The sequence below is a fragment of the Rhamphochromis longiceps genome, linkage group LG18 (genome assembly GCF_057381845.1).
Source record: "Rhamphochromis longiceps isolate RC_006_pf linkage group LG18, R_longiceps_female_GT1.1, whole genome shotgun sequence".
Classification (NCBI taxonomy): Eukaryota; Metazoa; Chordata; class Actinopteri; order Cichliformes; family Cichlidae; genus Rhamphochromis; species Rhamphochromis longiceps.
In genome coordinates, this window is record NC_140574.1 from 15,657,014 (window position 1) to 15,682,091 (window position 25,078).

The 25,078-nt window shown below is 41.3% G+C and overlaps 1 protein-coding gene across 4 annotated transcripts; it reads right to left on the reverse strand.

Annotated features, from left to right (window-relative positions):
• Nucleotides 1-1,228: 1,228 nt before the first annotated feature.
• On the reverse strand, nt 1,229-25,007 carry cables1 (Cdk5 and Abl enzyme substrate 1). 4 transcript variants are annotated; one of them, XM_085388475.1, is made up of 10 exons: nt 24,141-25,007; nt 15,246-15,317; nt 13,040-13,132; nt 11,944-12,021; nt 9,124-9,223; nt 7,279-7,435; nt 5,854-5,957; nt 3,531-3,637; nt 3,195-3,402; nt 1,229-1,955 (listed from the first exon to the last, which is right to left on the reverse strand). In XM_085388475.1, the coding sequence occupies exons 1-10, from the start codon at nt 24,707-24,709 to the stop codon at nt 1,929-1,931; spliced, it is 1,515 nt and encodes a 504-aa protein (XP_085244601.1). In that variant the 5' UTR covers nt 24,710-25,007; the 3' UTR covers nt 1,229-1,928. The 4 variants fall into 4 exon arrangements, with proteins under 4 accessions (XP_085244601.1, XP_085244599.1, XP_085244598.1 ...); XM_085388473.1 differs by having other exon boundaries at nt 1,229-2,215; nt 24,198-24,997; XM_085388472.1 differs by having other exon boundaries at nt 1,229-2,215; nt 24,141-24,994.
• Between the last annotated feature and the right edge of the window lie 71 nt (nt 25,008-25,078).

Consider the following 25,078-nt stretch of genomic DNA (forward strand, 5'->3'; position numbering starts at 1 on the left):
TTTACTTTGGACGTGTCAGGAAGAGGACAGTTCCCACTTGATAAGAAAAAACTAAGGTGGCCCGATGTTTTGTTTTTGTTGATTTATTTATTTTTAAATTAAAGCAGTAGTTACAAAACAGGGCAAATGGAAAGAGAGAGGAGACATGAGGTCTAAGGGGGTGCTGCAACTATGGTCACTATGCTAACATGCTAAGTAGGTGTAATGATTAGCATGGTTCAATTTAATATTTTTAGCTGGAAATATTCATTCCCTCATTTACTAGTAATAAAAAACTTATCATATCGGAACAATATTAAGTTTGATGACGCTGGAGCCAAAGAATTTGAAACTTATTGGAAAACAAAGGCAGACACACTCCACTAAATCTAGTCACCATCACTTATGCGCAGCAGATTTGGGTAAAGCAAGAAAGAAAAAAAAGAAGCATGCATCAGTCTTTTTCTGTTTCAACTGAACAAGCAAAGCAATTTATTTATACACACACACACACACACACACACACACACACACACACACACACACACACCATTTAGTGTGCATCTTACAACATCATCTTTGGGCTTACAAACAAACATAAGCTCAGCATTTTTACCCAACTTTGAATCAAGACAATCAAAAGCGGTTTGGTTTCGTCTCGTGATCATTTCAGCTCATAATGCTCTGAGTAGCATCAAATACCATCTTTCTCTGTCGCCTCAGCTTCTGATTCAGTGGAACACTGGTAGTGTGCGAGACAAGTGCAAGGTAGGAAGCAAAAGATCAAGTTGTGAAAGTGACATGCCAGAAAAATGGAATGAATCACCTTTAAGTGGTCGCGCCGGTCGAGATGTTCAGTACTTTTTGTTTTTTAATAAAAAACATTGTGGATTTCAAATCAAATGATGATTCAAGGTATACGTAAATGTTTGATCTATGACTAGATCCCACGTGAGATTTTGCCTGGATTTTTCCCCTCTGCAGAGATCAGAGAAAGGTCAGAGGTCAGGGTCAGCTAAAGAGATGCATCTCTGCAGCCTGTAGGGGCTCAAACACACTTATAGTTACTGGCATGTCCTCTCGGCACCCGAGCATCCTGCTGATACTGATCACTGGTCAATAGCGTGTCCTCAGAACAAGCATCTGTTAAAGCACTGTAAACGTGCTAGCGATACACTCTAACATAGAGCACAGAAAATTCAACTCTGATAAAAGACTGTGGTAGAAAAATGAATGGAACACTTCAGTGAAAAACAGGAAGTCAAAACTTCTCGGCAGGTACCTGCGTACAAAGAATCACTACTTTTCATGCAGACTGTGGTTGGAAAACTGTGAATAAACCATAAGAGAGAGAGAGAAAATAAAAACTGAACAGTCCGTTCCAATGTCTTCTGTACGGTGCTTACGAAGACCGCATACTTTTCAGCAGGGGCTACTTCAGGGTTAGTTCTCAAGCTTGTTAAAAGTCTGAAAAACCGTCACCCTGCCCCAGTGTCTTCTTCAAAAAAAGTGCACTTTTAATGAAAACATGATTCACGCTGAGGAATAACAGTCCAGCCACAAAACCAGCCTCTTAAAAGGCTTCTGTTTAAATTGTATGCAGCTCATGAGGCAACCAATCATAAAAAGTTTACAAAAAGATTAAAGAAAGGATCAAATTGTTACAATCACGGATTGTTTTAACTGACAAAGATCACTATCAGATTCAGTTGTTTTTTTAAAAAGAGCCTCTTGTCAACATGAGGACTAAGAATACAAAATGATGAAGGATGCGATGTGAGAGATGCAAACTAGAAAAACCAGCTTGCTTCCAGACGGTTGAACCCTTTTCTTTCAGTCCATGTAGTGATGCCGAATGCAGAAGTCAAACAGTGTTTAAAAACACGTGTCCCTTTGGCTGATGTCGGTCCAACGAGGGGAAGGAGCGGGCTGTCTGTAGTGATCAGTGGCTATGGCTCGCCAACAGCCAGAGGTACCTTGAAGTGATCAAACAGAGACGAGGAGAGAAGACAGAGGATGGATACTGTGGTAAATGTGGAAAGCTGGGAGATCAGAAGGAGAACCTGGCGGTCGTCCTCCTGATGGATCACTAATGCTAGGAGGTCTGCAGGAGGCGTCTGTAGTGAGGCATGATCTCGTGCTCTGGCAGGTGCAGATTAAACTCCAGCGCCACCAACACGGGGAACTCGAAGGCTATCAGCTCTCTGCGGTTCACTCTGAACCTTTCCTCCAGTTTCTGGCAGAAAAATAAAGCAAGTCCGTGTGAGAGGAAAAAAAAAAAAATGCTTCGACTCATAATCTTCTTATTTAGATTTATTTATTTTTAACCCTGGATGTCGTAACACCTGGCCCTGCACTGCTCACAGCACACTTGGCTCAGAAGTGTGAAAGTGACGGCTTTATATTTAGTTGCCGTGTGCAAGAAGCCAACAAATGGTCACAAAAAGTGGAGCATTTGCTACTCTAACAGGGCTTTATATATTAAATATTTCCTTCTCTCATAATCATACGATGCACTTCTTTTATTCACTTGAAATTGAAAACCTGAAACTGCACTTTTTGGAGATTAAACACATTGAAAACTAAAAATATTTAAAAGGTTTGCTTTTATTATGCCGCTGTGGTAATGTGAGGGTGGACTTTAGGACCCTGGGGAACTGGGTGGGGTGTGCATCCAGGTACCAGGTTGCCAGGTGCAACTCAGCACATATCTCACCACACCCAACCAGAGGTTAAGGGTTCAACACTAATTCCCTTGGATTCCCAGTTAAATAAAGCTGTTGTTAAAGCATTGAAGAGACTAGCAATGTGTTACCCTGTAGGGGGGAAAAAAACAAAAAGCTCTCCTATTTAGAGATTCGAGCTTCAGGCCCTGTTCTCACTATTTTTTTTTCAGGTCAATTAAATATTAGTAAGTTTTTGAAACACTTTATCTTGTAGACGGCTTATTACAGATGATTTTATTCCATTATGTTATGTTGTGTAGGCTGTTTAAAGTTACACTTGAACCCTGAGGGGTCGATTTTGCCTCATCAGCTACCCACACCCAGCCCAGTGGACTCTGTCACTGAGAGCAGTGAAAAATGATGCTCAAATATTTGGAAAGAAAGCCCTCTCCCTTTGATCAGAGTGAACTGACCCTTTAATCTCTTGTACTGTAATTAAACATTGGGGTTGGATGGGGAAGGGTTGGATGTGTGCATGAGGAAGCTTACATCTATAAGAAGTTTGACCTCCTGTTTCTTCAGATCACCCCCGATCTTGGCTGCCAGCAGGACACAAGCTCCAGCGCAGAGTTTACGGTTCTGCTTGTTTAGTTTGCCTTGGAGAACGAGTTTTTCAAAGTAGACGAAAGCCATGGCCACCGTCGGTTCCTCAAAGCCACACTCATCCTGAGCCAGTTTTCTTATCTCCCTTTTCAAGCTGCACAGAGTTAAAAAAAAAAAAAAAAAAAAAAGAACAAGGAAGGAAAAATGAAGAGAAAGAAGTTGGTAAAGAAAACAAAAGAGCTTCTGTTAAGGTGAATATATTCTGTGTGGTGTTTGTTTTACCTCCTTATTTTGCTAAGTGTCAGCTTTATGTGTGGGAATTTTTCCTTGAAGGTTTCGTTCATGTCCTTTTTGAGGTCAGAGGGTTTCACGTATTCGATGACCGTAGTCTGGAAAAGAAAACCAGAGGTGGTGTCAAAATGACCACACTTTCAATCGAGTAATTAATCCTAACACTTCACACATGATACATTATACTGTGTCAATATTTATTTGAAGAAAAATAAAAAACTAAATGCAGGAGCAGCTGTGTGTAAAGCTGTAGTTGCATAGCAGCAATAACTTGAAGTAACTGCTTTCTCTGGAAAGTTGTGAAAGACCTTTGGCCCACTCGTCTTTATGATGTTGCTGCAGTTCATTGAGGATTGTGGCCTTTCGTTTATGCGCAGCTCTCTCAAGGTCCTGCAGCAGTATTTCAGATGGATTGAGGTCTGGACTTTGAGTGGGTGCAATACTTTGTTTTCTGTTTCACTCATGCTGTTGTAGGTTTGCTGCTGTGCTTGGCATCACTGTCCTGTTGCATGACCCAATTTGTCCTACAGCCCAAATCATCACCGCGCCACCACCGTGCCTGACAGTTGGCAGTAAGTGTGTGGCCACAATGCACAGCACCACGGTAAAACAAATAAAACAACCACAAAAATTTCCAATTATGTCTCGTCCATTTTCTCCTGGCATGACTGGTAAGTCTTCTAAACAAGCTAAACTTGTTCACCACCTGGCTGCTACTTTCCCTCTTAATTCCTATGGAAGCAGTGAGGGTGTATTTAATTTTTCACACACTGCTTCTGCATTTTGACTTTGCCTTCGTTAAATAAATAATGACATTATATAATATGTTGTTCTTCTGAGGTTGCATATGAAATGATTTTGGAACCTAGTAGAGACCAGATTAATTTTTTTATTATGTCCTGACACATAAAACCATAGAAATGATGAAAGAGTGTGTGGTTTGTTTGTTTTTGGGTTTGTTTGTTGTTGTTTTTTAAAACCAAGACTGTAAATTTTTTTAAAATTGCTCCGTGTCACAAAAAGTAGCATTAAAAGACAGTAACAAGATAAACTGATGCCTTTGGCCAAATTTTAATTCATCATGACGGCCACAAACTATTTAGCAGTCAATCCCACACAGATGGTTCTGCTGCTAAAAGCAGGATTTTCAGTTTCTCTGTATCTTTCCATCTTATTTTAGCATTATTTTAATCTTAGTTTTCAGTTTTATATGGTTTATAGATTTTTTTTTTTTTAACTTGCCTTTCTAATGTCTGTTAAACAATCCTTAGCCACATCATACTCAAAGCATGCCATAACAAGCACTGAGTCACACTGGGAGAGCTTAATGTGTGGGTGTGAGTTTGGGCTAGGAGTTAGATCCCTGTCGAGGCCTGTCTATTAATCCCAGGATTAAAGGTCCATAAAAAAAATTGCTTTTGTTGCTCTGGGATGGTGAATTTGTAGTTTGAGAGCTGATAGGACCAAATAGGGAACCTTCCTTGGGTGCAACCCATTTACTATGCAACGTCGCCAGAAATACAAAGAAGACTTTCAATATGCACAGATAATTTTATCCCCTGGTTTGAACCTGAAAGCTTGAGAGTCAGGTCTCCCAAGCAGCCTGTGTCCAATTCCTGACGTGCTGAGAATTCACTGCTTCCATTGCGGTAGTAAACACAATAGCTATTGTTGTCAAGAGTAATTGGAGGAAGAGAGGACAAAAAAACCCTGGCCTTGACTAACATTTCAACTATGTCAGTACTCGTTGTGCATTCTGCCAGTCTCCACAGCGAAAACTGAACCCTGGAAAGAATGAGGAGGGAATCGGGCCGTTTTGTTTTTTCCCTCGCTTTTCAAACCAAAGTAAAACATCCGCGCTTTTCCGGAAAAGTAAAAAGAATGATTAGTGTTGAGGGAGAGCCACAGTAGCTCTTTAATAGCTACTGCCAACTACACAGAGATAAAGTATCTGCATCGTTTCAGGCCCAAAGCGGTGGGAGAGCGTCTCATCCAGTGACCTTGCTGATAAAGACTAAATAAGCAGATAAAACTGAGGATTTTTTATTTTTGGTGAAGGAACCCTTAGACAAATATTTCTGGTTTTATTGTTCTCTGTTGTGGTGGGAAAACTGAGCACAGAAGCCCAGCATGATAAAAAAAAAAAATTAAATAAAAAATACCAGTGAGATATTTCAGAACATTTCAACAAAACATCTCAAAGCAAATGAAGCTGCGGATAAAAACCACCATTCCTTTCTGCTCTCAAGAGGCTACGAGGCAGCAGTTGCTGCTGCTGTTGTGATTGTGATGTATTAGATTAGTATTTTCTCACCATGTAGGAGGGGAAGATGAGGACTCTCTTGTGTTTACCACAAGGCCATTGTGGGTCATCCAGCAGATTAGGGTCGTACTCGCGAAAGTCCCCGAAATCATTCCCTGCCATTTCCACGCAGACAACGAAGGTTGAGTCAGATTTAGAATTTCATGCATTTCCTTTTTCAATAAAAATATACAGTTAGGGCCAAAAGTGCTCGGACAGTGAGACCGTTCTTCTATTTGTACACCAACACAGAGCATTTTAAGATCAAATAATCATGGTGTGACTGACATGTGGACTTTGAGCTTTAATTCGACAACTTTACCCAAAATATTTGGCATTAAATGTTTAGGAATTACACCGAGCTATAGACAACGGGCGATTATGGTTGAAAGACTCAAATACAGACTGAAAATGGAAGAAGAATACCAGACTGGGAGAAATAGTTGCCATACAAAGTGAAGAAATTACTTAAATTAAAGTAACTTAAATTATTAGAAGAGGCAGATTTGCTCCAACTCATTGTTTTTCTACATATAAACAAAGCAAATAAAATAAAGTTATAAATGTTTAGGAATTAACAGCCATTTTTATTTGTAGTCCCCCATGTTCAGAGGCTCAAACAATCAGGTGACTGACTGATCCTTATCCACTTGTACCGAGAAGCGTCGTCTCATCAGTTCTGCGGCGTTTGGCTGAATCTGAGCAGAGAGCATAGCCCTGGCCACGTCACAGTCCAGCCTGCTATCAGCGCTCACATCATAAACAAACACTAGTGGCCCAGTTGCACTGGCAACCATACAAGCCCACAACACAACACCTCCTGTAGCACATTTAGCAGGTAATGTGGTTGAATCACAGACTGTTTCTTTTCACTTTATTTGAATATAATTATTATTATTATCATTATTATTTTGTACACTATTCTGATATGAGGAAATCTTGCTTTCAAGATTTTTCTTTTGGATTGTACGGGCTCTTTTAAGTTTGTTTAGATGCTCTCTGACAAAGTCTAACTTGTCCTTCCTGTTTTTATGTGTAACCAATAGCTGTTGCTGATCTGGATGGTGAAATGCTTCTTTTTAAGAATGAGACAGATTTTTTTAGCCTAATTACGGCCTCTCAGCTCCAGACGTTTTATCTAATCAGTTTGTCGTGAATAACAGGGTCTCACCTGGCCTAGAAATGCTCATCAGTGAGCTGTCCAATTAATTTTGTGCCTCTGAAAGATGTGCAAGGCTTTTGTTATACCCTATGAATTAAAGCTTAATGTTTGTACTTCAATCACATCTTGATTTAAAATAAACTGATGTGGTGTACAGAGACAAAATTGCCAAAAAAAAAACCCCAACAAAAAAAACAAAAACAACAAGCCCTCATTGTCCAAACACGTGGACCCAACTGTAGTAAACGATGAAAAGGTAAAGCCTGCAAACCAACCTGTGTCTAAGCTGCTCTGGTTGCTGTTGGCTCGGGCCAAGCTGAGGCTGCGGTGGCTTGCGTTGCGAGACTGAGAGAAGGACGAGGTGGAGTCGATTGTGTTTCTTCGGCCACCCAGCACATAAGTGGGATACAGGAACTGGGTGTACGACACAGTCTGCAAACACAGATACAAATTATTATGTCTATTCAGTAGAGCCAAAAAAAAAAAAAAGACTTGCTCGCTCTGATGTTAAACCCGTTCAACCTATTAATGTTATCAGATCCGTTTTCCAGCACAAGAGGACCACAAATAAGTATTAGCACTAACAGTGTCCCAGTATAACGTACCCATGAGACATCACACACAATAACAAGAGACTGGAACTGACTTGGCTAAAAGGAATGCAGTTGTTATTAATGTGCTTAATTGCACATGGGGCGTTTGGACTCCCCTGACAGCAAAATAGTGCCAAAAAAAAAAAAAAATTAAAAAAAAAAAAAGGCTCATTGCACAGGGTTCTGAAAAAAAAAAAAAAAATCATCTCGCTAAGCACTAAAAAATAAAAGCCTTTCACTTCATTTTCCTCATTTATGAAAACTAAACAATGTTTATAACCAACATTAATATTTAAATGGAAGTAATTTGTGCGAGAAGAAACTTTTATAAAATTCTACCTTCTGTAGCAACTAGCAAGCTAGTTTGCTAGCTAACGTCCATCAACAGTACAACACTTCTGAACTATTACGATGCTAATGTGCCATTTTTAGCCAACCTTAACCATTTTTGGCCTTTCTGTATGTGCAATAATGTGCACAAGTCCCTCATTTCTTTATAATTTGCTGGAAAAATGAGAAATCTTTGCTAAAACATATGTACAGTTCTCCAGACCTCTATAAGGACATTCAAAGCTCTTCTTTGGATGTTGGCTAACAATCTCTGTTGAGACGATCACACACTGATTCAAAAATGTTGACGTTCTGGCTCTGGAGAGGCCACGACCAAAATCTGACTGCACTTCATGCATTCATAATTCCATCAGTTTTGATAAGATCTCAAACACCACTGGCTGAAATGCAGACTCAAACCATGACAGAGCCTCCACCATATTTTACAGACAGCTGTAGACACTCACTGTTATACCTCGGTCCTGACCTTTGTACATAAAGATGACGATTTAAACAAAAAAATTAATTTAAAAAAATGGATTAATAACTCCATAAGACCTGTTGCAGATGACCTTCAGTCCAGTTCTTGTGCATTTTGCCCCTTTCTCCCAGTTTCCTTTCCCTAAAAATGGCTTGATGCAAACACTGACACAATTTTAGCAAATAGTATATGGATCAACTGAAAGGACAGATGTAGCTCTAGACTGCATTTTTACTCATTTCTTCAGGCCATGCTTTTCAGATATTGTCCTTGTTTTAGGTCAGCCACGTCTTTTATTTTCCACCTGTCTTTGAGTTTCTGGCTAATAGCTCTTTTGAAATCCCCTTGTTGGTGTAAAAATCCTGTTTTATGCTGTGTTATCTTTGGCTTTCTTGTAGATTCAAATAACGAAGTGAGAACAATTTATATGTTTTGTAAAAAGTAAGGCACTTGTAACAAAGTTCCTAAAGATACTTTGCAAAGTTGTTGGGTATTTGTCGATGACACCCTCGAGTTAGGTGCCTTTTTATCAAAGACAAACTTAAAAAAAAAAAAAAAGCTTTAAAAGTTATACCAAAGTCTGACTTTTGGAAACAAGATATAAAGAAATGAGTGGTGGTTTAAGACTTCTGTATCAAGTATCCAGTGAAGTGTCCCAGTAAACACACCAATCTATATTGATCCACCACACATACACATATTTGCTGGTTTCTCACCTTTCCATCTGCTCCCAACTCCACTCCCTCCAGCCCAATCACCATCTCCCTGGCGCCTCCTGAAGGATGCCGCTGACGCCCTCCTTCCAGCTTTGCATCCCTAACGAGAACAAGACTTTTTTTTTTTAAAAACACATCTTTCCTGATACAAAGTTTTCCTGCAGCTTCTTTAAACTCCTTTTCCTTAGCAATCTTTCAGAGGCCTGTTCTAGCTCACCTCTTCACTTACACACTCTCCATTTCACAGATTTGGGTCCTGCATCGATCTGAGCTCATCAGCTGGCCTAGTTTCTGTAACTGCTCGTGTCTTTGGGTGCATCTCGGGGCAATCAGTAATAAAGTGCACCCTTGGGAGGCAGGACGGAGTAGAGTACGGTTTCGTTCTAGCAGGCAAGCCTCTTCAAACTCAGCTGCTGCCTGAAATGCCATACTGCTGTGGGAGATTTGTAGGTCAAAAGCTCTCCTGAAGCAGAAAACAGATGGCCAAAGAGGGAAGTGTGTCGGTGGAGCTTGACCGACACATGGCCCAAATCAAATATACCATAATTAAAGTAAACACTGTTTACTGCTAAGATTTAACTTGATGCGATATTTTTAGGTCGCTGTCAGTAAAAGCTAATTTAAATTGTGTACAGTGACAGAGAAGATTACATGCCTGCAGTCTGCCACAAAGAATAACCGATAACACTGATGGTAAGCTGAAGGCTAAGTCTTTCCAGCGATTTGTGATTAAAAGGTTGGTAGAAAATTAAAATGCTCTAAGCAGGAGCTGATATTCATGTTCTCCCATTTTTCCTTGGGTTGAAATAAAGTCCACAGCTATTAAAATGTGGCCTGTTTGCTGACAGATAAATTTCCACCTGTGTTTGTGTTACATTAACTTTAGCCTTATCTCAATATTTGTACTGTTGCAACATTTCACAGCGGCGGCAGAAAGTACAGGCTCTACACAGTCTTGTTTTTCTGCGGCCCCCTTATCTTTCCTTTCCTTTGTCTTGCATTCTCCTTAAAATGTCGTTCATACACAAAGCGTTAACGACACGGCGGTTCCTCACATGACTATGCCAGTGTTTTGTTGACATGTGGGGCCAATCGGCTTTCATGAAAACAGCGTTATCTGGCAGACAGGCACGGCAGGACACGATGATGACAGATGCATCGTAGACACGGAGATCCCCAGGCAGTGGACCTCTTACAGAACAGTGAAAATCAAAGAAGAAAGGGGGGAAAAGAAGAGATGGGAAGCTTTCTAGGGAGAGCGCTTTTCTATGAAGCCATCCAGAAAATAAAAAGGTTTTGCTTCATTTGGTTGAAAATACAGAGAAATGAAAGGAAATGACAGGAAAAGCTGCTCAGCAGCATGCACGAATAGGAATCACTGGCGCCAAACATCTGTATGTTAGTATTGGTGAAATTCTTGCAAAGTGTTCGTCACGCATGCTTCGAAATTCAGCGTCAAGAAAGTAAAAATAACCACAGCTTAAACAACTTTGACCCCATTACAAATACTTCATAGTTCACACGAACAGTCGAGGGTGACTGCTTCCAATTATATTCCAAAGTCTTTTTTTTTTTTTACTTCAAATATCCCTGTGAGGAAATTCATCCCACATTCGATCCATGTAATTTTTTCCACTCCGATGCCAGAAGTGTTCCTTAACGTGCCAGAGAAACATCGGAATCCAGCGCTGCTAAAGAGGAAACATGCAAAGTCTACACGGGAGTGTTTGAACTCAAAGAATTAGCCCATGAAAAGACAGTGATGACCCACAGCCTGAGGTTTAACCGCCTGAAGCCTGCTGCATTCCACCTTCTTAGTTTACGAAAGTCCGAGCTGGACTTTGAGCTGCAGATTTAACCATGTATTTAACTTCTGTATTGAAAATTTGCAAAATTACTCAAGATGCAAGGCATACCAGTCTGCTGAATGTACTCTGAAAATAAATAAATAATTTAAGTAACAAGTTGTCTAATAAAATATTTTTGAGTTTTGGCTGTCCCAGCCAAAGTCGAGCTGGAAATGGGCGATTAGCGTGAAGGAGCAGTGAAACATGCTTATCGGAGAGCCCCGGGAGGTTTATTAACCCTTGACCTTGCACTGATTGGCTGGCTTAGGAAATTCCCCGCTCTTCACTAAGCCGTGGTGTGTTGCTTTTCTTTCTGTGCATTGTTTCCTCTGGTGTTTATCTGTCGCCCTTTCTCTTTCACTTCCTCCAAAACACACCTTTTTTTGGGGGGGGGGGGGGGGGGGGGGGGGGCGTCAGAAGTAAGGCCATACAACAGCTAAACTCCCCAACACAGGGCTCATGTTGCTTTAAAAGAAAAGCAGGAAAAATTATCTATAGATAAGATCTACGCCGCTAAGACATGTAAACCCTGGCAGTTAAAAAAAGAAGTGGTTAATAACATGTTATAAGTGTGCAGACAATAGAAATCCTAGTCTGTCAGCACAGTGGAGAATTAAAATCAGTTGACTACACACCGAAAACGTCTATTTCTAATAACCAGGTAAGGTTCATATTAAATGCTGAATAGCGAAGCCAGCAACAGCTGCAACAGACAAGAATGGGTTGACTTGAACAAAGAAGGATGAGTGCCCAAGAGCCACCACGGGAAAAGTATCACAAGCAACAAGCATTAGGCGACAATCTAAGTCTTAAAGTCCTTGTTAGATTACTTTAAAAAAAAAAAAAAACATTTTTATTAACCTATTAAGATAAAAATGCATCCACCAAAACAAGAGGGATGAGGAAAACAAAGGGAAAGAGGAAGCACAGGTTGGAGGACGTTACGACGTTCGGCATGCCGTAGGATACATACCCCGCTTGGCTACAATCTCGATAGGGCAGGACAGAAAATACACTATAGAAGGATCTTCTGCCACTGATAAGGACTATCCTACAAAAACAAAAATGGCAAACAAGCTAATCAACATCTATCGGACAAGATGCACAGGTTACACTTGGTAATAGTTTGCAGTAACAGAATGAACTGAACATTCTTGGTGTGTTATTCTGAGTTTCTTGCAGTTTGGCACATACACTCAGTTTGTGTGTAACAGTGATGCGTTTGTTACAAGACCTTATTTTTAATAACTAAGGCATCCAATCAGAGCCCATTTCCCGATGACCTGAGGTCAACAGCACAGCGAGCAGAACGGCTCTGACTTTAACTACAACAACCTCATAATTCCAGCTTCCTAACTCGGGCTCGCAGACACGTGGTGAACCTTATTACTACAAATCAGCATCAGGAAACAAACTCCACACGAGGGTCTCAAAAAGCTGAGTCTTTCAACATCAGCTGAAAACTGGATAATAATTTCAGAGGTGGTACACTGCAATGTTATCCAAATGTTGGATAAAATAAGTGAAGACTAACTCATAGAGCTACACTTTGAGACAATTGAAAATCACCAGAGCACGATTGTGCCACGCAAATCACCGATAAATAAAAGCTAACTGAACTCTCGTCTAAATCCAAACGAAGTGGCAATGATAATAAGAGTCACCCCGTCAGTATTACACAGACACGCTCCCTAGATACGTTGACCTCAACTTCAACATCAGAACATTTCTGCCAAAATTTGTTTGCATTTAAAGATTTGCGTGCTGCATTCATGCTACAGCGCAGTCATCTTATAATTTAGTAGCGAGTGATTTGTGGCGTGATTACAGAATTTGTGACAGTGATCAAATAAAGATTAACATCAAAATTCATCAGATTCTTCTGCACGTGCAGGATTGGCAGTTGCATCTATCTATAAGCTGAAACTGTGGCCGGGGCCTGGCCTGCTTGTCTGCGATGTGGCTTGTAATGTGAGAAACATCCATACTGCAGTTCATTGACTGGGGCAGCCTCCATTATTCAGTGAGGACTTGTATCGACTGCGGGGAGGCGATGTTTGGCTTCATACCTTCCATTGCGCATATCGTGTTGCCTCATGTTCTTTACGAAGTGAACCTTCTTGAAGCTCTTTGGTCGGGGTGAACCCGATAGGGTTCGGCATCTGAAATGTAAAACAAACAAAAAACTTAGAAACAGACAGTTCCCCCCAAGTGGGGCGCACGACACTGTGCTAAGTGACTCATGTTGAGACACAGAAATACACAGGAATGGTAAAAAGAAAGCAAACCTTTTTTTAGCTTTAAGGTTTTACATATTGGTACATTATACATTTTTTTTTTTAAAAATAAAATCATATAATCCTTACCAGTAATACTAGGGCTGTGCGATATGACCAAAATCTCATATCCCGATATAAGAATTCTATCGTCCGATAACAATATAAATCACAAAAATGTAACATTTTCTGTAAATTCTGTGAATCTCGACTTGTGGGAAGTGTTTCCAGCTGCGCATCATGTAGCTGGAGTCGAGTGTTTTAACCGATGTATGAAACTATACATTTTTAGACATAAGTTGTAAAGGCCGCCATTTTCTTTGTGAGCATTTATTACACGGCGTGCTGCGGGGGAAAGCCTGTTCTAACGTTTGAGTCTAAGGTTTATTTTTTTAGCACCTGGCGGATCTTTTTTACTTCTCATCAGTAAATAATCTGCTCTGTCATGTGATTCAGTTTATTTTGAAAAGTCTCAACAGGATATTGAGCTTTATTGTGAAAGGTTTATGTGGAACATAAATAAGCAGACACGATGGTTTTACCGTCGTTGTTGCTAAGACAACGCATAAAAACAGGCGCTTGTCCGTCTGTAGTGTGGTTATATTAAATATAAGAGAAAGAGAGAACTTTAAGAAATTAACATAGCCACTACAGTGACCATCAAAACGGTGAAAAAAATATTGCCGTAAACAGTTTATTTTGCGACACCACGAAACAAACAATAGCGTAAATGAAACGATAAATGTTTTTATATCGTCATCCGATATATATCGTTATATCAAACAGCCCTAAGTAATACTGTGCAATACTGCAAAAATGTTTGTATCAAACAAGGTAAATACAGAGCCAGTAATGTCGATACCAACACTGACATAGATACTTTTGACCTACAAAAGCACCTTATGTAGGCGATAGCAGTGTGTCATGGTTGCTGAGATGATCACCATCAATTTGCAAATTGTGAACATATTTTAATGGACGGCTAAATCTCTGTGATTTTTACTTTTTTTTTTTTTTTTTTAACTTCAGCTTTTCGTGTATTTGAAGCGAGGTTTTTGGAGACCAGGGATGTAAAAGTGTCCGTTTCCAAAAAAGCAAATTATTTAACTAAATTCAGTGAGCTACATTCTGAACTCAGAGGATAGAAACAAAGTATCGATCTTATCGTGCCATTATCAATCCAATACCAGCATACTGATACTAATCAATATTTGAATTGATCTGCCCACCTCTACATACCAGACCTTAAAATAAGCTACATACAGCCTCAGAAAACACATAGTCCTTGTTTAGTTAAGAAAAACTAATATGCAGAAGCAGTGTGGGAAAAGCTAAGTGCCATAAGAATTAAGAGAGAAAGAAGCATCCAGGTTGTGTTAATCAAATACATTTGTTTTATTAATCATGAGTAAATGTGAGTAAATGCCTCTATAAAGGCAGTCATTTTGGCAGTTTGCATGTCTGGGGCATTGGGGTGTGTGTTAAATCAATGTCTTCTTGCAAAGCCTTTGGACAGACGAGACCAAAGCTGAGATGTTTGGCAGAGGGGTGATGATTTGAGTGGTTTTTGCAATCAGAGGATCTGGGTAACTTTCAACCACTGAGGTAAAAAAAAAAAAAAAAAAGGAATCAAGGTGTTGCAACGGCCCAGTCAGAGACCAGACCTCAACCTGATTAAAACGCTGTGGAGGGACCTGTGCATAAATGAATGCCTGCAGCGTTGAAATCGACTAAACTTCCTCTAAAATTTTGAAGAGACTGATGAAGTCATACAGAAAAATATTACATCAAGATATTGCTGCTAACGTTTCTACCTGATGCAGCTGTGCACGTAGTTTTTCACACTATGCTTCTGCATGTTGAATATGTCTTCATTAAATGAATGTGTGACGATTTTGTTTTTAAACACGTCCAAATATGTAAAAGCTTAATGAAAGAAGGTGTTTTTCCCCCCTTTCCACATGACTGTAGTAGCAGTGTGAACATGTAAAGCGTTTACCTGCGCAGAGGAGCATTTTCTTCAATGTCCTCTAGAGTTTCAAGCGACGAGCGCTGAGAGATGAGCCTTCGTCTGGGGGGGCACATAGAGGGGAAGTTACATGTTACGGGATATGAAGAAATATCAACATCACACCAACACTTCACAAGTTCAACAGTCAGCTTTAAGAGGAACTACCTTTTGAATAATTCTTTCCACTGGGTCAATGTTATATTTTTAGTCTGTACTCAAAAAGGTTGAATGTTTAACACCCAGGTTTAAAAACAATACGTGTGGTCAGCAGTGGCCTGGAACAAAGGTTAAACTGTGGTTTCCAATTTTAACTTTAATTTTAAGTTTCTATAAATTCTGAGATTAATTTGCAAACACCGGTTTTGGATGGTTGACTTATAACTGTCATCAGCGAACGCCACTGTGCCCCTGTGTGGTCAATGATCGCCCCCCCCCCCACTCAGTCTTGCGTGGATCACAGTGAATTTTCCAGGATCAGAGCTGCTGAGAGGATAACGAGCTGGCTCTGCGAGCACTTTGTGTAACACATTTGGTCACAGATGGCCTTTATTTCACACTTAAGTTGCTCGACTCAACAGTCTAATTCTGCTGGATCGCTTTTATATGATCAGCTGCCAGTTTCAGAACAAACCCACATGTGACAGCTAAGAAGGTCTGAGCCGTGCCAAAATTAGGTTATAATTGCACGTTTAGCACCACAATAACAACACGTCCTTCAAAAAAAAAAAAAAAAAAAAAAAAAAAAAAAAGTGTCTACATTTAAAGGAGTGGAAATTAACGTATTAGAGGTCAGATAAGAAAAAGCTCACACATTTCCCCAGCGGGTTATCTGTCATGACGTAGAAGACAAATCTGTAACAGTGCCAGAGGGTAAATATACTTACTACTGTATACAACGCAGGACTTTTTCCTGCAGAGAGAAATTTGCAAGCAGTCTGTGTTAATTGGGGTTTGGATCGCTTGAGTAAACTATCTGAATTAGCATAAAAATGCAAACATTTCTGTCAAACAGAGGTTGCACACACTTTGACTTTACTGTACAAGGACAGATAATGGTTATGTGCATAGGCACGCTCCCCCCAAATGCCCATTCTGAGCCAGGAAAAAGCCTGTAATTGTGCAGCATCCAATTCTCCTCATAAATCAAGACGTGCTATAGCGCTGCAAGATGCTGCAGCATCAAGACAAACCGAAGACGTCCAACCGGACACACTTCACACCCGCCGGAGCGTTTCAGCTGACCAAAGGGAGAGACGGTAGAGTGTAAAGTAAAGCGGCTGGTTAATAAGTGACAGAGCGTGCAGACAAATGAACAAAAAATAGCTCCGTCCTCGAGGATCCAACACAGGCTGAGTGAACAGTGTATACTAGAGGAGACTGGGTGAGCTGAGTGTTTACATGAGAAGCCAGGCCACTGGAGCAGACAAAAAAAGCTTAAGGCCTTTGTACTGACTAACCTTCTGCACTCAATATAATGGGCCTAATGATCATAAACTGAAGGGGAAAACATCAAGCCTTCATAAAAGACATGAGCAGTAAAATCGGAGTCTAAATGATAAGAATGATCAGACCTGTGGGCAGCTGACACAAACTCTGTCTCCTGCTTGCGTGAGTTGAAAGGGCCATAATAAAAGGGTTTGGCCTGACCTCTCCGTGAGGGTCAGACAAGTGGTGTCATGTGATTTATGGCCAGTCTTACATCATCCTCCTTCAGTGATAACCCTGAGGGATGGACTGGCTGGGTGATTTGGGATCTATGAGTGCAGATACGGAGGAAAGTAAAGGCTTCTCTACTGAACATCGCTTCATTCATTAAACTACTTTATGCTGCATGAGGCTCTTAGATTCAAAACAGGTTGATCGTTTTATATGGAGAATTGTCAATTAACAGTACAGTCCTCTTCAGCGTTGCAGAGCACTTTAAGCTTTTCCAGCTCCTTGTTTTGACATTATGGCTGACAAATTACCATTTTGGTTTGCTCACCACTTTTATCCTCTTTGTTTGCAGCTGCAGCATTTTAGCAACTCAGAAAACGCACACCAGACTCCAAAAGCCCTCCACTACTACTAGTGTATCCTGGTTGTGTAAATACGCCAGTGTTTTCCAGCAATAAGACCCATGTTAAGGGTATTTCCATGTTGTTTTTAACAGCCTGCATGAAGGAAAAAATTTTAAAAAGTCACAAAATGAATCTTTAAACAGGTTTTACTTGCTTTTCAAGTTTATCTGCATGTATTACTCACATGCTAATGAATCCACTGAAAAAGTTATTCTTTACTGTAACTGTTCTTCCACATGGATGTAAAGAGAGGAGATAGAATCCACATTCCACCAAGACACTATTACAGGGAGTGCAGAATTATTAGGCAAATGAGTATTTTGTCCACATCATCCTCTTCATGCATGTTGTCCTACTCCAAGCTGTATAGGCTCGAAAGCCTACTACCAATTAAGCATATTAGGTGATGTGCATCTCTGTAATGAGAAGGGGTGTGGTCTAATGACATCAACACCCTATATCAGGTGTGCATAATTATTAGGCAACATCCTTTCCTTTGGCAAAATGGGTCAAAAGAAGGACTTGACAGGCTCAGAAAAGTCAAAAATAGTGAGATATCTTGCAGAGGGATGCAGCAGTCTCAAAATTGCAAAGCTTCTGAAGCGTGATCATCGAACAATCAAGCGTTTCATTCAAAATAGTCAACAGGGTCGCAAGAAGCGTGTGGAAAAACCAAGGCGCCAAATAACTGCCCATGAACTGAGAAAAGTCAAGCGTGCAGCTGCCAAGATGCCACTTGCCACCAGTTTGGCCATATTTCAGAGCTGCAACATCACTGGAGTGCCCAAAAGCACAAGGTGTGCAATACTCAGAGACATGGCCAAGGTAAGAAAGGCTGAAAGACGACCACCACTGAACAAGACACACAAGCTGAAACGTCAAGACTGGGCCAAGAAATATCTCAAGACTGGTTTTTCTAAGGTTTTATGGACTGATGAAATGAGAGTGAGTCTTGATGGGCCAGATGGATGGGCCCGTGGCTGGATTGGTAAAGGGCAGAGAGATCCAGTCCGACTCAGACGCCAGCAAGGTGGAGGTGGAGTACTGGTTTGGGCTGGTATCATCAAAGATGAGCTTGTGGGGCCTTTTCGGGTTGAGGATGGAGTCGAGCTCAACTCCCAGTCCTACTGCCAGTTTCTGGAAGACACCTTCTTCAAGCAGTGGTACAGGAAGAAGTCTGCATCCTTCAAGAAAAACATGATTTTCATGCAGGACAATGCTCCATCACACGCGTCCAAGTACTCCACAGCGTGGCTGGCAAGAAGGGGTATAAAAGAAGAAAAACTAATGACATGGCCACCTTGTTCACCTGATCTGAACCCCATTGAGAACCTGTGGTCCATCATCAAATGTGAGATTTACAAGGAGGGAAAACAGTACACCTCTCTGAACAGTGTCTGGGAGGCTGTGGTTGCTGCTGCACGCAATGTTGATGGTGAACAGATCAAAACACTGACAGAATCCATGGATGGCAGGCTTTTGAGTGTCCTTGCAAAGAAAGGTGGCTATATTGGTCGCTAATTTGTTTTTGTTTTGTTTTTGAATGTCAGAAATTTGTGAATGTGGAGATGTTATATTGGTTTCACTGGTAAAAATAAATCATTGAAATGGGTATATATTTGTTTTTTGTTGAGTTGCCTAATAATTATGCACAGTAATAGTCACCTGCACACACAGATATCCCCCTAAAATAGCTAAAACTAAAAACAAACTAAAAACTGCTTCCAAAAACATTCAGCTTTGATATTAATGAGTTTTTTGGGTTCATTGAGAACATGGTTGTTGTTCAATAATAACATTATTCCTCAAAAATACAACTTGCCTAATAATTCTGCACTCCCTGTATATTGGAGCTAAAGCTAATTTAATACTGGGACGGATAGAGTTGGTTTCTTTGTTAGATAAATCAGGCAAGCTTTCAAACTTACATTCTTGGCAGTCTCTCTTTATGACCGTGTGGTGCTGCAGTGAATGAATTGCATTAGAAGCCCACAACTCTGCAAGTTACCTGCTTCATTTCATTATCTTGAAAGTTTCTGAGCTACATTTCTTTCCAAATTCTATCAATCAAGTTACCAACCGCTCCATATGCATGTAGGACTATAACAGGAAGAACCCCCCCACCCCCCTTAAAACTCTGCAAAGAGTGTGCTAAATGAGAAATAATGTCTCTACATGAACATCAGCAGCAGCACGTGCTTTTAATGCAAAAGATGTTTTCCAAGCTGGTGCAAATCCTGGAAACAATAACACGGGACAGGCCACTCATTCACTTCAGACCCTGCTAGGGAGGGTTAGAGCAATCCGTTTCCATCCAGTCTGGCATTAACTAGGCCCAGTGAGAAGGGTCAGACAAGCGTCCGCGTAAATCAACAGCAGAGTCTCTGAAAGCAACTCCTGCCACTGTTGCCTGGGAAGTGATTTTATTTAAACACCTTTTCTTGAATGAAGTCAGACACAGTGTAAAATTATTTTCACTACAAATGCACACCATGCTCCTGCAATATAAAAAAGAAATGTTTTTGAATGCTATTGACAATCCTGCTAAGCAATGAAGCCGTAAAACTCAAGTTGACTGTTTAGATGTGGAGATTAAACGGTTTCACGCGTACGACCTGTTGGCAGCTTGCCACAGGACACAGTCTTCCATTTTCCTGCAGAGTCGCTGAGTGAAAAATACATGTAATGTTGTGGGCTTATTCACACAAATATAGTCAGGAAAAAGGGAAATGTGATTACTGTGATAAAAAAAATAAAAAAAAATAAAAATATAGCACTCTGGGGAGTTCAGCCCGTCTGGTCCGGAAAGGTTCAAAAGTATAATGAGTACAAACGGGATGTAGCAACAAACGCGAGGAATGAACGGGCAAAAAGGAAACAAGAGAAAAAATAATAATAATAATAATAATAATACAATAATTACATCAAAATAACTTTCAAAACACGTTTCACACACAGGCTGATCCTGGTTAATTTTGGGGGCTTTTCTTAGCTTTCCTTTTATCCACGACTCAGACGCCGAAAGATTCAGGGAAGGAAAATGAGGCATTCTTATATAATCCTGAGATTATGCCAACCATGACCTCAGCGAACAGCAATCGGCCCCATAACCAGAAGTATGTGACCCGAACACACAAGACTCCAGAGAGCCATTACGGTGGCTTGTGCTGCTTGTTTTCCAGCCACAGTTTTGCTTCCACATGCAAAAAGGCCTGTTAAAATACTTTAGAGTACGTGTTTCTGGGTAATCTAATAGTGATGGGAATATAACCCACGCAGGACGTGATAAGACTCAACCTGCCTGTGTTTTACAGGGGAAACAATATAATGAACATTGCTCTACACCTCAGGCAGACAGCACCAGATGGTACTCACTATTATATATTTAAAGCACAGCTCTTGGCTGATTCTTGATGGATGAACGCTGAGGAGTGGAATATGAAATTAGCTATCGTTTCCACGCATTAGATTCTGATGAGGATATTGTCTGAAGCAGCTTTGGGCTCAGAAAGTCTATTTTGGCGGCACATCAGAGGCTCTTCGGCTTCCTCAACGAAAGCAGGATTGAAGGCCAAAAAGTCTGAGGGGAGAGTGTGTCTCCGATTCCCCTGGGAGAGGAAGTGGAGGACAGAAAATACAGAGCTGAGAGCCAGAGCTGCTCCTCAGAAAGCCCGGGCATCCTGCCTCTCCCGGCGAGGGACCTCTGTACACGTTTCCACCAGCTGCCCTCAGAAAACAGACCAGGCACTGTGCAGAGCGCTCGTCTGTCCGCACGCTGGTAGAATATGGCCGCGCTCAATCAGCAGGTTGCATATTTCTCGACATCAGAATTCATTTTATGTGGGCGTCCTTCGAGCGGATATCAAAAACAGGGGGTAAAGTCAGGCTTTAACAAATTCTGACTGTATTTGCAAAGCAGAATAAGAAGCATCAAATCCATTTTCTTAACCGCTTATTCAGCTGAGGATCTTTGGGGGATGGAGTCTCTCCCAGCAGAGGCGGGGTAAAAAACACAAACCGGTCGCTGGTACATCACATGGCAAAGCAGAAACTGGATCCAACATGTGCAACACTGTGGCTGGAACTCAGTATTTCTCGGGTGCTTAGCTTATTAGCACAAAATATGAAAAGCTGGCAGGTTTGTACAAGCTGACTTCCAAGTATTTAAAACCAGCATTTAAAAGCAAAAGCTTATCGTAATCTTTAAGATGTGTAATGATTAACATTTGAAAAGTTTGGCTTCTAATGATCTGCAGCCTGACCAATACTGGATACCAATGTTTTAAAGGTGAAAAAAATAAAAATATGATATCAGCAATGAATGTCACAAATCAATCTGCAGCTTACTGTGAAGACGCTGCTTCACTACTAGGGATGGGGCAACAATACAGCATAGTATGGTGCTATTATGCATAGCGATATTGTGTGTGTAAATACTCTGGTGATGCTACTATACTTTAAGAAGAGGGCTAATCTCCTGCAATATATTAAATCAGCTAGCTCGCAACAATATCGTGTTGAGAGTGAAATATGGGATGATTCCCCTTTCTACTGATTGATGAGCTCTGATGCTACTCTGCTACCTGTGCTACAGACACCATAGAGTAAACAGGAGCTGAAGCCCTCTGCTGGACAAACTATGTGATGACACCCTGATCAACTTAACAGAGATCTGCATGTTCTACAGGTTAGTTTTCATACTAGTGAATACTGCACAACATATGAACCAATACCACTTCTTTTTTATTATTACAGCAACTCTCATTAGTAGATATGTTGTTTGGTTCAATAATGCTGCCTCTTGTAAGCTAAACAAGTTAAAATGTGTTAGTGATGTAATGATGTCAGTCATGCATTTTCCCCCCCCCCCCCCACTATTTAAATATATAGCAAAAAAGAAAAGTAGAGAATAAGACATTCCAAACAAGTTGATTTGACAAATCAATTTCAGTGCAGTAACTAGGCTCATGAGCGTTTCCCTGTGAAGCAGAACTTCCTGAGAAGTCTGGCACGCCCTTCAGCAGGAGGCGAGGATTTGGATAAAAGACGAGGGGGCTCTGAACAGAGAAGATCTGACGGCAGGTTCTGACAGTGAGAGAACCACAAGATGATCCGCACTGACAGTCGTCCCTCTTCGAGGTGGAGACCTCCAAACTCTCCCCCTTGTGTGAAAATAAAGTAGACAAAGAAGGCAAATAAAAAGACACTCGTGTGAAACAACAAGCCCCTGTTGCATGTGGAGCTGGACAGCAGTGCAGAGTTACAGGATGTTTGCGTCACACAGAAATGAAGTAGACAGCAGGTGTGTGCCAAGTTTTGTCAAGACACTCACTAAAAATAAGCTGAGGACAATTTGACAAAGAGCCGAAGAACGTTTATGTAAGAAAGACAAACAGAGACTGAATAAGATGCTGGATTTTCTCCTCGGGGGGAAACGAGGGTGCACAGCTCCATGGTTTGCTGGACTTGTGATCAAAACTATCTGCCCCCCATCCCCTGTGCATATCAGTGAGTCATAAGCCTGCAGGCACCTGCATGGAGTAAAGCATACAGCTGAACTTTTTCCTCATGCTGTGTTGGAAAGACTGATTTCTCAGAAGTGCAAGTATCTTTTGAAAACAGCTGATCATAAGAAACCTGCAAGAAAATTGCCAAGAGTCCATTTATTTGGACGCCCCTCCGTTTTTGTCACACAACAATGAGAAACTACTAAATCAGGGACGCTTAACTTAAGAAAAATAATCTCCTTCATATTTTCAAGACCCATGCAGTGGGGCTGGTGCCCCAAAAAGTGATTTCCAGTGTTTCTGTGTGTTCTTATGTCTAACACCTCTGTTTATTATTGATAAGCAGTCTGCAGTCAACAGGATTTCTGAAGGGGTTATATATGAGATAAAGAATTGACCTGTTTTGCAAGCATCTTTATGACTCTGCGTTATTGAACATAACCTGTGTTGTACCTTACGATGAATCCAGTGCTTTTTGATGGCTTAAAATATCTTTATATAACTGTTACATGATATTTGTTGCAACTTCTACTGCATCTCTTTTGAAAAAGACATTCTTAGTGTCGTTGATTGTTTTCCATTCATAAATAAAAGGATGTATAAAAGTCACTTTGCAAGAAAGTGACAGCAGCTTCAACCCCCTAACAGAAATGTTCTTTCTGGCCTAAAATTGCTCAATGTCATTGACGAGAGATAAGTTTGACAAATGTTTCAAAGATCATGGGCCAACAAGTCATTTACAGCACCGAATTGGAGTCCTTGCCTGGTTGAATATGGCCCCTGGGGCTTATGTTTGACACCCCATTTCTAAATCATAACATAATAAATAACAACTGATGTAGGAAAGTCTGGAAAGCTAATCATCCTTAACATTTCCTTAAGAACTTGCTGGAACACAACATACCCAATAAAACTGATTTTGGAAAGTGCCATGGTGCTTTAGAAATACTAACAGATATGCAACATACAGTGAGTGTGCAAACACTTTGCAACTTGTTCTCTAATGTGTGCCTTTCTCTTATTTTGTATATATATAAGTCTCTTGATTGTGTATATATTCCTGCTGCCTACTATTAATATTTCATTCCTGCACAGTTGCTGTAGAGCACCCACAATCTCGTTGTACAAGTACAATGCCAATAAAGGGCTATTCTATTCTGCTGGCGAGATTTTAGAAGTGAAAAAGAAAGGTTTGCCTGCGAGATGCACTTCGTGTGCAGTTTAATGAGCAGTCTATGGCGATCCTGCAGTGCAGAAGTGAACTTTGGTCGTTGTGCGCTCAGACAGTGAAGTAAAACCGTTGTGTACACAGTTACCTTGACCTCTGCTGCTCTATCTGTCCGCCCTCCGGGCAGTAGTTCTGGGAGACTTGCCTGGAGTAGGTCGCAGGTAGGATTCCCTGAGTGTACGTCTGCAGCCTCCCTCTAGTCGAGGCTGGGACCGCGGAGAAAGGCGAGCTGAACGTCGAGGGCACAAAAGCGTCGCCCTCCGCGTCTGTACCGACGGGGGGAGCAGTGGGACCCGTCCCAAAACTGGCCCTGCTGCTGGCGTGGAGAGCCTGGTTTGCTAAAGCGAGCGCCTGGGTGGCTGTGGTGGTGGCCGCCGCCGCTGCAGCCGCCGCGGCCGCCGCTGCAGCAGCGGCTCCGTACGCCGAGGGCTCCGTAGAAACCAGGCTCTGTCTAGTCCGAGCTTCCAGCGGGGTTTCCCCTTCGCTCTGACTACCCGCATCGTCCTGCACGGGCCGTCCATCCAGAGAAATGTTGCTGAGAAAGGACAGCGCCGCTTGCCTCCTCCTCGGGTCGATGCGTTTCCGCGTATGCTCGAGACTGGAGTGCTTTATCTGAAGCGTGGCTGTGGATGTGTTGCTGCTCGTGGCAGCCGCCATGGTCCACTTCCAGGTGTCCGAGTCCCACCCTCAGCAGCGGTCTCACCTCGCGGGCATGAGTGCTGATGGGATGGTCGTGCTTGTGTTGGCGAACGGTGGTGCCCGTCTTTTTAAGTACACGCGTTAAACTGGGTGAAAACAGCGAGGTCACGTGTGCGCAGTATTGTGGCAGCACAGGGAAAATTTGGACCAATGAGCTGTCGGGAATACATGTGTTTTTTTTTTCTTTTTCCTGACTGCTGAAGCCTCCACTTCTCTGATAGTGCGTGCTAAAATTACATAAACTCCGAGATGTTCGTAACATCTTCAATAAACTTTTTCTACCTGCTGTATTGTTTTTGCAGCCTTCACACTCCTGCAGGGTGAAAA